Source organism: Zingiber officinale, chromosome 4A (genome assembly GCF_018446385.1).
Source record: "Zingiber officinale cultivar Zhangliang chromosome 4A, Zo_v1.1, whole genome shotgun sequence".
In the NCBI taxonomy this organism is placed as follows: Eukaryota; Viridiplantae; Streptophyta; class Magnoliopsida; order Zingiberales; family Zingiberaceae; genus Zingiber; species Zingiber officinale.
This window is the reverse complement of record NC_055992.1, coordinates 7,002,741-7,016,190: the sequence shown is the minus strand read 5'-3', so window position 1 is coordinate 7,016,190 and position 13,450 is coordinate 7,002,741. Positions and strand designations below refer to the sequence as shown.

The 13,450-nt window shown below is 33.2% G+C and overlaps 1 protein-coding gene across 4 annotated transcripts; it reads left to right on the top strand.

Moving 5' to 3' along the window:
* Positions 1-3,475: 3,475 nt before the first annotated feature.
* On the top strand, positions 3,476-12,735 carry LOC121969429 (CSC1-like protein At3g21620). Of its 4 annotated transcripts, XR_006108560.1 has the most exons (13): positions 3,484-3,837; positions 3,911-4,250; positions 5,804-5,953; positions 7,072-7,207; positions 8,489-8,590; positions 8,675-8,794; positions 8,909-8,989; positions 9,393-9,733; positions 9,858-10,103; positions 10,582-10,906; positions 11,657-11,889; positions 11,997-12,089; positions 12,304-12,433. XR_006108560.1 is itself a non-coding variant. In XM_042519532.1 (12 exons), exons 2-12 carry the CDS (start codon positions 3,937-3,939, stop codon positions 12,556-12,558), a joined length of 2,325 nt encoding a protein of 774 aa, XP_042375466.1. In that variant the 5' UTR covers positions 3,484-3,837; positions 3,911-3,936; the 3' UTR covers positions 12,559-12,735. The 4 variants fall into 4 exon arrangements, 1 of the variants encoding a protein (XP_042375466.1); XR_006108561.1 differs by lacking the exon at positions 11,997-12,089 and having other exon boundaries at positions 3,476-3,837; positions 12,304-12,587; XR_006108559.1 differs by lacking the exon at positions 12,304-12,433 and having other exon boundaries at positions 11,997-12,294.
* Positions 12,736-13,450: the final 715 nt, after the last annotated feature.

The following is a 13,450-nucleotide window of genomic DNA, read 5'->3' as shown; positions in this document are numbered from 1 at the left end:
TTTCTATTTTCATTATATGTTGAATAAATTATACATATTCTGATTAATTTTAGATATTATAAAATATTTTATATATTGTATAATTATTTAAAATATTAAAAAAGCTGCCTAGGTGCTAAACGATGGGTGGCCACCCACCTAGTGCTTTTTAGAACACTGCCCTGATCCATAAAGACTTTCTTATAATACCGAATTAGCACAATAGATATAAATAATAAAGGTAAAATAATATTAGTAATATTCAAAATACGTTGGTATAGTCGATCACATGCAGTTGATTAGAAATTTTATTTCAATTACACTTATTTAGAGTTCATTTATCCAAGACTTCTCACTACCTAAGTTTCACTCCCTTAGGAGTTTTTCCCTTGCTTGAAGTTCACCACTCTAAGATTTCTCACTTGCTTAGGTTAACTTTGACTTGTTAGGCCTTCTCTCTAGCCTAGGTTAATTTTGACCTATCATGACTTCTACAATTACCTATAATATTTCGATAGAGGTATGGAAGTGCTTAGGGAAATAAGGTATTGAATGACTTACAAAATTATTTAACATGATATTGAAAACGAAAAAATGTCTTATTAATGGAGGATAAGTACTCTAGTTCCCTTATATAAGAACAAGGGAGACATACAAAATTGTGCAAACTATAGGGGTATTAAACTAATGAGTCATATACTATGAAACTTTGGGAAAAAGTAATAGAAAAAAGATTAAGGAAGGAGATCACAGTGACAGAAAATCAATTTGGGTTCATGCTTAGAAGGTCGACAATAGAAGTTATACATCTTCTTAGACAATTAATTGAAAAATATCGGGAGCAAAAACAAGATCTACACATGATATTCATTGACTTATAAAAAACTTATGATAGAGTCCCAAGAAAAATTATATGAAGAATTTTAGAAAAGAGAGGTGTTAGCGTAACATATATTGAACTAATTAAGGATATGTATGAGGATATCACGACCAGAGTAAAGACTTCAGGCTGAGTAACTGAAGTATTTCCAATAAAGATAGGGTTATATCAAGGATCAGCTTTAAGTCCCTATCTTTTTACACTAATTATGGACGAACTCACTGCGCACATTCAAGACACAGTACCATGGTGCATGTTGTTTGCAGATGATATTATTTTGGTAGATGAGACACGTGAAGTAGTAAATGCTAAGCTAGAATCTTGGAGGGTAACACTAGAAGAGAAAGATTTTAAGCTTAGTAGATTAAAGATAGAATATATGGAATTTAAGTTTAGCAATATTAGAAGTAATAAAACAATTGTTAAGATAGGAGAGGACGAGTTGCCCGGAACCGAGAGATTTAAATATTTAGGATCATTTTTACAAAATGATGGAGGGATTGAAGAGATGTCTTACATAGAATACAAGCAGGATGGATGAAATGGAGGGGAGCGTCGAGTGTTCTATGTGACCGTAAAGTACCTATTAAACTTAAAAGTAAGTTCTATAAAATCGTAGTTAGACCTGCTATGTTATATGAAGCTGAATGTTGGGCTATGACTTGAGCACATGAGCAGAAGATGAGAGTTGCAGAGATGAGGATGTTAAGGTGGATGTGTGGACACACGAAGATGGACAAAATAAGAAATGAGAGCATTAGAGAGAAAGTCGGAGTTGCATCTATTGAGGAAAAACTCCGAAAGACACGTTTAAGATGGTATGGACATGTACTTAGACGACCAATAACTGCTCCAGTTAGACGATGTGAAACTATGATAAACATGCATATCAAACGAGGAAGAGGAAAACCAAAAAAGACTTGGTTAACAACAATAAAACAAGATAAAATTTATTTAAATATAGATGATGATATAATAGGAGATAGAGTTCAATGGCATAAAATGATTCATACAGCCGACCCCACCTAGTGGGAAAAAACTTGGTTGTTGTTGTTGTTATTGAACCTTGACCCGTCAAGAATTTTCTCTTTGCCTAGGTCAATCTTGACATATCAGAATTTCTACCTTTGCTAGTCATTCGGTCAATCTTGACTAGGGATTACAACGAGTCCGAGTTGGAACGGGTTTGGCCAAACACGGAACTCGCCCTGCCTCCCTTTGGACCCGCCCCGCCCCGCCCCGTGAACCCGGTGGGGCAGGTCTGGGTTAGACCCGCTAGACCCATCATATTTAAAATATATTTATTTCAATATTAAAATATTATAAAATAAAATTTTAATTAAAATATTAATTAGTAAATATAAGAAAAGTTATATATATATATATACAGGTTTAAACTCGTCCCAACAGGATAGGTTTATTACAGGGCCGAGTAGGAACCCGTCCCATTGTCATCCCTAATCTTGTCCTGACTAGATTTTTTTCTTGCTAAGCATCTGATCAACTTTGATTTATTGAGATTTTTCATTTTACCTAGGTTAGTCATGATCTATTATGACTTTTAATTAACTTAGTCAATCTTGATTAGGTCTCATTAAATATATTATCAAACAAATATTAAAAATTTAAAAGTCGATTACACCAATATTTATGACATACTATATTTTAAATAAATATTATCTGATTATAATCCATCATGCAAAAATTATCATATAACTTTTACAATATTTATAAGTTACTTGTTAGCTTTTATAAGTCGCATCATGTAATTTTTTACAATATTTATAAGTTTCTTGTTAGCTTTTATAAGTCGCAGAAGTTATTGAGTAGCTTTTTAATGTGTAGGTTATTAAATTCAGGGATAATTTTAGGATAAAATTATGGAAGGGCATCCATTTAACTTTTTTTTTTTTTAAAAAAAAACAGATATGAATTTGATATTTCTCTGAATGCCTTTTAATTTCTGTCCGACTATATTTTGCAATTTGACTTTTACAAGTTGTAGCTTTTTAATGTCTAGGTTACTAAATTCAGGGATAATTTTAGGATAAAATTATGGAAGGACATCCATTTAACTTTTTTTTTAAAAAAAAACAGATATGAATTTGATATTTCTCTTGATGCCTTTTAATTTCTGTCCGACTATATTTTGCAATTTGACTTTTACAAGTTGTAGCTTTTTAATGTGTAGGTTACTAAATTCAGGGATAATTTTAGGATAAAATTATGGAAGGACATCCATTTAATATTTTTTAAAAAAACAGATATGAATTTGATATTTCTCTGGATGCCTTTTAATTTCTGTCCGACTATATTTTGCAATTTGACTTTTACAAGTTCTCATGTCAATTATATTTTTGCAATAAAAAAAAGTAAACTTTAGACGACCTTTTGATAACACTAAAATTCTGTGGTATTTTGCAAAAAACGAAGAGAGATTAACGTTAATATAGATCAAATAAACAAAGAGAGAAATATTAAAAATAAAATAAAAAACAATATTTTTCCAACAACATGAAACATTGTGGCTAACCTGGTTGATCTCAACCGTCAATCTCGTTGACTCTTCTGTCTCAATGCCAATGCAATGGCGTAACGGCTAGTTGACGTCCGGCAGTGGCTGCTGTGAGAGACTGTTTCCTCGCGGAGCGGCGGCGACGTCAACAATGTCTTTCCCTCCTTGTTTCTTGTCGTTTGTCGTCGTCTTCGTCGTCGCCAATGCTATTTTCACATCGGGTTGCTCCTTCCTTCTGCTAGTTCCAACCCTCATTTCTTCATCTGTACGCGATTGCCGGCCTTTTCGATCTCCGCAAGGGCAGGGCGTTTCGACTTCCGGCCGGCGGCAAAACACCGAGCTGTTCGTGGATTGCCAGTTGATTTTCATAGACGAGCCACATTATAGCGGCAGAAAAAAGATCAGATTTTGCATAAGCATTGTGACCCGATGATATTGTTTTCTTTGCCTCGTTGACCGCTGGGTAGGTCATCTTGTCCCCTTTCTGTTGGCTTTGAAATTACCTCTTCGATGAGCCTAATCGTATTCGTGCACAGGAAAATTGATCTTGTTGGAAGCAGTCATGGCCACAATCTCTGACATAGGACTTGCAGCGGCCATTAACATATTAACTACCTTTGCATTCCTTGTGGCATTTGCTGTACTAAGGCTGCAGCCAATAAATGACAGGGTTTATTTCGCTAAGTGGTATGTTAAAGGTGTGAGAAACAGTCCGATCCAATCTGGAGCATCTGTGCAGAAGTTTGTCAACCTGAATTTTAGGTCATACCTGAGATTTCTTGAATGGATACCAGCTGCCCTTAGAATGCCTGAACCAGAACTAATAGATCATGCAGGACTTGATTCTGTTGTTTTCTTGCGGATATATTTGATTGGGTATGTTTCTCTCTATGCTATTGTAGTTAGTTCATCCATTCCTTTATCCTTCAGCACATATCTAATACCGTTTAGGGTAATTTGCCTCATATTTGTAGTTACGTAAGATAATGAAAAAAAAAAAAAAAACTGAGCTTCAGCAAACGACTTTTAACTTTCCCCATTTAATCAAACTGTTCTACAGGGCTTATGAACCCCATGGACAAAGCTCCCTTTACACCTAGAACTAGATTATACTTGGAAATCTATTTGTATGTCATTAAGAACGGAACCATTCTCGGCAATATGAATGAGTCAAAGTGTTTCAAAAGGATAATTGAAAGAAAAACTTGGGCTAGATAGATATTTTTGAGCATAGTTATGAAAAATCACATCAAACCCAGAAACCAAAAACCAGAGAAGATAACCGGAAGCTCAGATGATTCATTGAATTTCTATGTGATGGATTTTTCTGAATAATGACTCGGGTTGACCCAATAAATATATGCATTGGCTTGCTTATATTGGATATATATAAACAAGACTTAGTTTGCTCAAATCAATTCCAGCAAGATTTTAAGTTAAATAGAACTATAGGACTCACTATTATGTTAACTAATTTATATTAGTAAAACTATATAAACAATGAAAATTTATGGGTTAATTTAGATGGATGGAACAAAGAATTTGAAAAAAGAAATTTCAGAATCTTCATATATCATGGAACTGTTATTTTTTAAATTAAGAGATCAGTGAATACATTGTTCACAGAATCAACATGTAAAATCATGCTTTATATATCTGACTCAGAGTATTTGGCAAAGATAGATTAATCTGCAAAAAAATAACTGAAGAAATGTTAGAATAATAGAAAATAATAGAATGGAAGACATCTAAATTTTTAAGTTATTTAGATATAGTTTTAGTAAAGGATAAAATAATAGAAAATAAACTGAGATAGCGTGGAGGAAAGGCTACTAAAGTGGACTACTTTGCTTCGATAGAAAGGGAATAAAGGAGACTAATTTGATTAATAAAAAGAGATTATCCTTGAGATATGCATTTATAGAGCTCAAGGGAAAAAATTAATTTCTGACTTATGTAGTAAATTTTTTTATTCTAACTTATGTAGTAAATTTCTTGCTATTGTATGCATCAAGAATAATATTTCTTTTATTTGTCATTATGATATACTTGTGTTCCACCTCATGCCTAGGGTTAAAGTTATATCTGAAATAACTAAAGCCATTAATACTTCTCCAAATTGAGCCCTGCAACAAAAATAAAAACACAGAGGGCCAGGAGATATCAAGTTAGCGGTTTTGGGGCAGCCAGACTAAACTTAACAACGAGGAACGAGTCTGCATATTAAGTCTGCCTATGTATTTAATTGACTTACAGCTATTGGATTACACCAACTTGATATAGCTTTTTATGTATATATACTTCATTTGACAAGAAAGAGTTATTTTTGTAGCTACTGATAGAACTTGCTATCAATTAATCCAAAATTTGAGTTGTTATATGTTGTCTCTTTGTTATTCTTATTCTTATCATTTTCCCCCTCTTTACAGGCTGAAAATATTTGTTCCCATCACCATCCTTGCATTTTCTGTTCTTGCACCTATCAACTGGACAAATGACACTCTAAAAGACTCAGGCAACTTAGAACATAGTGAGATAGATGCTCTCTCCATATCAAATATTCCTACAGGATCACAGAGGTAAGCAGTTAAATGTAGATCAGGAATGAACTGGATAAGTTAAAATAACTCTGGGTTTCTACTTCTTCTGATCTGATTCTTGTCTGAACCATGTAAAAACAAACCAACACATATCAAGCATCAGCTTTAGATGGTGGACAGTTTAGTAACAGATCACAAATGTCTGGTAGATTGTTGACAAGTCTAGTGCATCTACTTAAAAGTAATAGAACAAATGATTCAATTACAAAATAAGAAAAAAAAATGAACACAATTATGATGAAGTGTCAGATAAAATGTGAGATTAGAGTTCCAATATCTTCTCATAGATAGAGGAAAGTAATTTGTGGTCGTTTTACTCCAATGATGAAGACAAAATTAAAAAAAAAAATGTTTATGTGTGTGTATTGAGCATCTACTCCAACTCAAATAGTAAAACATATGTTAGAAGAGTAATATAAAACTAATCTCCTTTGAAATCTACAATCAGTGGTTAAAAGGATAATTGAAAAGGAAATTTGATTATGCAGTTAAGAACCCTACACTACTCAATTGTGAAGCAAAGAGAAGGGAGAAGAATATTGTTTCTGCATAGATCAGATTGATGCCATTGTAATTGGAAACCAAATACTCAATTGTTAAGTAGAGAGCAGAAGAAAATTGTAATTCAAGATCTAGATTGTAGCCACTGATTGAGAGACACTATCATCTATAGGAGAAATCCTTGAAGGTTATAACTTAGTACACTAACTTTGTCTTCAAGTTTTTTCTTTAAGTTGGTTGACCTCCTTTTTCAGATGGTAGTCTTTTCCCTTTTTTATCCACTGTGTCGATGTGGGAATGTTGGTGTACAGAGGGGTAAATCAAGTACTAGAACTGATTGAAATTCATGTAGTTTGTGTGATAGATGAGATAGAGTCTTGCCAAGTTTTGAACCTCTACAGATGCAAATGGTTTTTAGGCTTTTGGAAATGAGACATGTCTAGAACTATGTTAAAATAACAATCAATAGGTTTCTCTTTTACCTATCATCATCCTAGCGCTTTCAATATTCTTCACTTTTGATATTTCTCTCACTGACCGAAATTACCATACTCAAATGTCAATGTTTTTGTGTAAAACTTGCTAATTTTTCACAGGTTTTGGGCCCATTTGGGTATGGCATATATCTTTACCTTTTGGACCTGTTACATATTGCTTAAGGAATATGGGATTGTTGTATCCATGAGACTACATTTTCTTTCATCGGCAAAACGTCGACCTGATCAATTTACTGTAAGTCCATTTAAGAATCTTTGAAATTGTTATTGGAATCACTTGTTATCTTCATTTAACCAACATACTTCGGTGAACATACAACTGAAGTTTCAGTTCCAATTTTATAAAAAAGAACAGCCCGGTGCACGAAGCTCCCGCCATGCAGGGTCCCGGGAAAGGATCCATTGTATGCAGCCTTACCCTGCTTTTTGCAAGAGGCTGCTTTCAGGATTCGAACCCGTGATCTTTTGGTCACATGACAATAACTTTACTGTTGCGCAAGGCTCCCCTTCGGTTCCAATTTTATAATATAGGATAATATCATTATGCTTGACCTTCACTTCCCCATTTGTCTTTTTTTTTTCACTTTGTCAACATGAGTGTCTATCCTTGGAAGTCCTCATTTTCACAAAGTGATGGGGAAAATTTGCAAAGTTCCAATGACATCACATGACCTGACGCATATGATGAATAATCAATTTCTTCAATTTGTTTTAGAAAATTAGAAATGATAATCACAGATGGGTATATTAATTTAAAAAATGATAAAATAACATGTGTCATATCACTTTATGCGAATGTGCTAAAAAAGTAATTTTTCAAAAATAATATTACATAACAACATAAATCTTAGTAAAATTTTATTTATGAATGAATTTTGCATCTCTTCAAGTCAATTTCTTTGTGCCGCCATGCATAGAAAGAGTAGAAATGGTATAGATATGTTCGAAGGTGACTAATTGATTGCATAGTTGGACGAGTTAAATCAACTAGAATTGAAAAATATAAGGATAAAGAGAAACAGAAAAAAAAACTCTAGTTAATATAATAAAAATGATTTAGTTGTTTTTTATATTTCTATTTTTCTAGTGATATAGTGTGCATAATGCTCAACAAGGGAATAAGATCCATATAATCAGTCTCAAATAATTAAGACATATGTGGCTTGACAATTACGTTGGTCGTGATGGCAATATATATATATATATATATATATATATATATATATATATATATATATATATATATATACCTTTTACCATATTATATGCATACTATCTATTTCCAACATTGTAATGATTCAATACTTCTTTAGTAAGCTCAGCTCATAGGAATCCATATTCTCACCACAGTTGTTCATCCCACTTGACAGATGATTTTTAAACCAAAAAATCCCACAAATTCAATATGTTTCTATTTGAATTTCATGGTGAAAACTAGGCATTTAGAGTTTTATGAGTAACCTAGTCTCTTGTAGTCTTGTTCATGAATTAGCTGAATGTGTTAAAATACTTCCAGGTACTTGTTCAAAATGTGCCACCTGATCCAGATGAGACGGTTAGCGAACTTGTTGAGCACTTTTTCCTTGTTAATCATCGTGATCACTACTTGATGCATCAGGTATTTCATAATGGTTCTCTGAATAATTATAAATAAGAGATGATACAACCAAGAATATTGGGAATTAGTAGATTATTTATGCAGGTTGTCTATGATACAAACAAACTTGGTGGGCTGGTTGAAGAGAAGAAGCAGATGGAGAACTGGCGTGACTATTATGAGCTGAAATATGGACGCAGCCCGTCAAAGAGACCTACTTGCAAGGTTAAATTGGAATGAATGTTTCTTTCTCTTGGAAATATTTTCTAATTCTATTTACAGTAATGAAGTTACATAATCACATCTCTGCTGCACAATATCTATGTTTTCCTTTAACAGAGTGGGTTTTGGGGACTGTTTGGCAAGAAGGTGGATGCAATTGATTTTTATACATCTAAGATTGATAAACTACATAAAGATGTAAGTATTACTGAATTGCATAGTTAATCTTATTGGTTAACTTTGACTACTTAATCATCTTATTTATTACTGAAAGTGTAGGGTATTTCTAAGGAAAGACAAATACAGAGAGAAAATACAGATCCAACATAAGAAATCCTTGCTCTCCTACTTATTATACAATGTATTTTCATATCACATATAGGCACTAATGGATCTTCTATGTTCTTGTTATATATAGACATTCCATGGTTATTGTGCAAGTAATATGATTTAACTTCTGGAATTTAGCTTGTGAACTCTACAATAAGAAAGTCTTCCTCAGCCATATATTCCTTTTATTACCTATTATATGATGCAACAGCAATTCATTTTGTTTAGTACAGAATTCAGTTTCCTAATTTCTGGTGGAATATATTATCAGGAAGCTACTGAGCGAGAAAATATAATAAAAAACCCGAAGTATATAATGCCAACTGCATTTGTTTCTTTCCGAACAAGATGGGGAGCTGCTGTTTGTGCTCAGACACAGCAAACTAGAAATCCCACCCTATGGTTGACTGATTGGGCTCCAGAGCCTCGTGATGTTTACTGGCCAAATCTATCCATTCCTCTTGTTTCCCTTACAATTAGGCGATTGATTATGGCAGTTACCTTCTTTTTCCTGACCTTCTTCTATATTGTTCCAATAACCATAGTACAGTCTCTTGCAAATATCGAGGGAATTGAGAAGGCAGTTCCTTTTTTGAAGCCCTTGATTGAAATGTAAGTGTGGTTTATTGTTTAACTATGAAATATACCCATATGTTATAGTTAAGTGATTGCTAATGTTTTTTTCTCCTTCCGTGGACTTTGTCCTTGCATTTACAAGAGTTGTATGATTGTGCAGACCTGTAGTTAAGTCGTTCATCCAAGGTTTTCTGCCGGGAATTGCTCTGAAGATTTTTCTTATATTGCTGCCAACGATATTGATGATCATGTCGAAATATGAAGGGCTTATATCTTTGTCATCTCTCCAGAGAAGAGCGGCATCTAAATATTACATCTTCATAATAATTAACGTGCTTTTAGCAAATATAATTGCTGGAACAGCATTTCAACAGCTTGATGCTTTCATCCACCAGTCAGCAAATGAGTATGTTAGAGATTTTTTCCTTTTTATTTGAATTTAACCAACTGAAGTTTCTAAAAAGTAGTAACTTCCAAGCCAATAAAGCCAGTTCTAAAAGAAAGAAAGGCAAAAATACTAAAGTTTTTAGAGAGAAAAGGTGAAATATCAAATAAATTAGGGACAAGGATAATTTAAACGGAAAAGGTTACAGGTTTGGACATTACAGGGCTTCTACAATATTCTTTATATTTATGGATTACAAGTGAATAAGTATTGTACTGCATCCTTTTTTCCCTGGCTACATGAAGATCGCTTAGCAAAATTCTATTGAATATGAAACAGGAAGTATCTTAGACTTTGTTCCTAAACATAAAAAATAAGAAATTCTAAATTCTGCCCCGTGTATCATGTCTTTCAATGTCAACTAGCTTGTCCAATTTGTTTTGGAATTAATATATATTTTTTCTATCCTGATTGCTTTGTATTTGGTCCTTTAATGTAGAATTCCGAAGGCAATAGGTGTATCTATTCCTATGAAAGCTACTTTCTTCATTACATACATCATGATTGATGGTTGGGCTGGAATTGCTCTGGAGATAGTGAGGTTGGTGCCTCTTATAATATACCACTTGAAAATTGCCTTCTTAGTGAAGACAGAGAAGGATAAAGAAGAGGCAACAGATCCAGGGTGCATTGAGTTTGCTTCATCGGAACCTCGAATACAGTTGTATTTTCTACTTGGTCTTGTATACTCAACTGTGACGCCCTTCTTGCTTCCTTTCATACTAATATTTTTCGGTCTGGCATATGTTGTTTTTCGCCATCAGGTGAGCAACTTTGGGTCTGCTAGTAATAGTTTAATACATGCATTTTAGGCTCACTTATTTTCTAAGTCATAAACTGTGTAGATTTAGAGAGCAAATTTAGAACATTTGCGAAATTCAGCGTCTAAATTTTTTGAATGAACTTCAAAAATCCTCATGTCCTAAGAAATAGGAAGGTGCAAAAGAATCACTCATAATAAAAGGGAAGTATGAGAATATATTTCTATGGAGATCATTTCAAATTTACTTCAACCATTGTATGATCTTGGATGTTAGCTTAATATATTCTTCTCAATTTGTCCCCAGGGCGTAGCACAGATGGGGAGTGCATGGTTCTGTGGCTGAAAGGTCCAGGGGTCGATCCCCGGGGTGTCACTGCCTGGGGTTAACGTCTCCGCTATGCACTTTCCACCTGTGTACCTGCATTTATCTCCCTCCATATCCGTGGGACCGGCTTTACGGGGCCGTTGATGTGGCGGTTCCACATTTTTTTTTAATATATTCTTCTCAATTCCTTGTAAAAACATTCATCACTGTGAAATGCTAACCTCTCGGTTTGCTGCAAAAAATAATTCTCATCCATTTCTTGCAAAATATCCAGCAATAATCTTCACTTTTGGGCATAAAAATCTGATAACAAGAATGACAAGAAATGGACTAACCTTGCACATAATGCAAAACTATAAGTTAAGAACTTTAGTACAAATCATTAGTTAAAATCTTTGATATCTGACATTTTTGCTCTTGCTGCAGATCATAAATGTCTCAATCAAGAATACGAGAGTGCAGCAGCATTCTGGCCAGATGTTCATAGGCGCATTGTCACTGCACTGGTCGTATCCCAACTGCTTCTAATTGGACTTTTAAGTACAAAGAAAGCTGCTTTAACAACACCTTTCCTTATCCCCCTACCGGTGTTGACCATATGGTTTCATAGGTTTTGCATAAACCGTTACGCGTCTGCTTTTACTAAATATCCACTTCAAGTAAGCTATTTGTTGCAAATTTTTATTAACTTTTTTATTAAAATATTCATAATTCACATCTGCAAAGACCTCTCTTGATGAATTTATTAAGCTTAAAAATCTTTCAGGCAGCTTGATGAATAGGGGAATGCCAATTTATTTGTTATGTCACTAGTGAAGATAGAAAGAGATATGTTCAAAACTCTGTTAGAGTGGAAAGTGTAAGAGCAGCTAATTTGAATACTACCAGTGATATTGTCTTATAAAGAACTTAATGAACGAATGAATATAGCCTATACGAAATAATTGAGATAAATAGAGCTTCATTATGGTGATACTTAAACTTACAATACCATGTTAGTACTGTAAAATTCTTGACAACTAGGATTACTGACTTGGAAATAAATCTTTCCTTTTCTTGATTTTTTTTCTCAGGAAGCGATGATGAGAGATATATTAGAACGTGCCAGGGAACCGAACTTCGAGTTGAAGACATACCTTTTAGACGCTTATATTCATCCTGCATTCAAAACTGAGAAAAAGAATTATGTTTGTATTGCCGAAGAGATAGAACACGAGAATGCTTTGGTGGCCACCAAGCGCAATTCTAACAAGAACACACCAGTCTCCAGTAAGCACGCATCATCACCACCACCTTCCCTTCCTATCGAAATCCAAGAACAACTTTAAACACGCTTTATTGTGCCCATTGATCTCCACTGTAATTCATTTTCATTAAAATTTGTTGATTCTTCTCTAATTTGATATCTATGATCAAAATTCCAAAACTTGTGTGTCCTTTGATGGGAGAACAAACCCCAAACTAGAAATCTCCCATCTTTCTGGTTGTATTTCTTTCTGGTTGTATTTAGTAGATGTGCTATTCAAGTTCAATGTCAGCTTTGTAGTTTCGAGAGAAATTTTAAAGCCGCTTTTTTTTTTAATCTCAAAATTAACAAGGTAGGTGGGCCACTAATTAATGATTAAATTTAATTAGAGATATTAAATAAAAAAATATAATAAATAAACATGTGTGATTTAACTTAACTATGAATTTAAATTTGTTTTGCCGATTTCCTTAAAAAAAATTTTGTAAAAATTGAATTAGGAGAAATTCTTAATTTCACTTTCATTTAAATTTGAAATTTATTCAATGAAAATAAAATAATAAATCTATTATTATATTTTTATTATATTACGTATTATTACATGCCTTGGAGACTTAAAAACAGCGCTTTAATAAGATGCCTAACTCAAATGGTATTTGTGTTCCTTCTATAATCTGTCCACCTAATTAAAGTTGAGTTTATTACAATAATAACTACATGAAGGAACATTTTATTTGATATGATATAATAATATAATGTAAAACAAACAAAGAGAGATTATGGATTAATTACACAGTTATAGTTTATTTTGCCCCTTTTTTAATGCAATAAATAGGAAGATAAGAATGTGAAAAGGCAAGAGTTCATTATTAGGACATTTTATTTGTTTTCAAATGGATTTGAAAATAAAATTAATGATGAAAAATATTTATTTATTTCATTTGGGCAAATAAATAAATAAATAAAAACAGGAT

What these genes read in the sequence shown, in the direction of transcription:
- LOC121969429 (XM_042519532.1), top strand. Translation starts at nt 3,937, where the DNA reads ATGGCCACAATCTCTGACATAGGACTTGCAGCGGCCATTAACATATTA. An exon ending in ATTCCTACAGGATCACAGAG is followed by an intron (nt 5,954 to 7,071) that starts GTAAGCAGTTAA and finishes AATTTTTCACAG; the next exon opens with GTTTTGGGCCCATTTGGGTA. An exon ending in TTGATAAACTACATAAAGAT is followed by an intron (nt 8,990 to 9,392) that starts GTAAGTATTACT and finishes ATATATTATCAG; the next exon opens with GAAGCTACTGAGCGAGAAAA.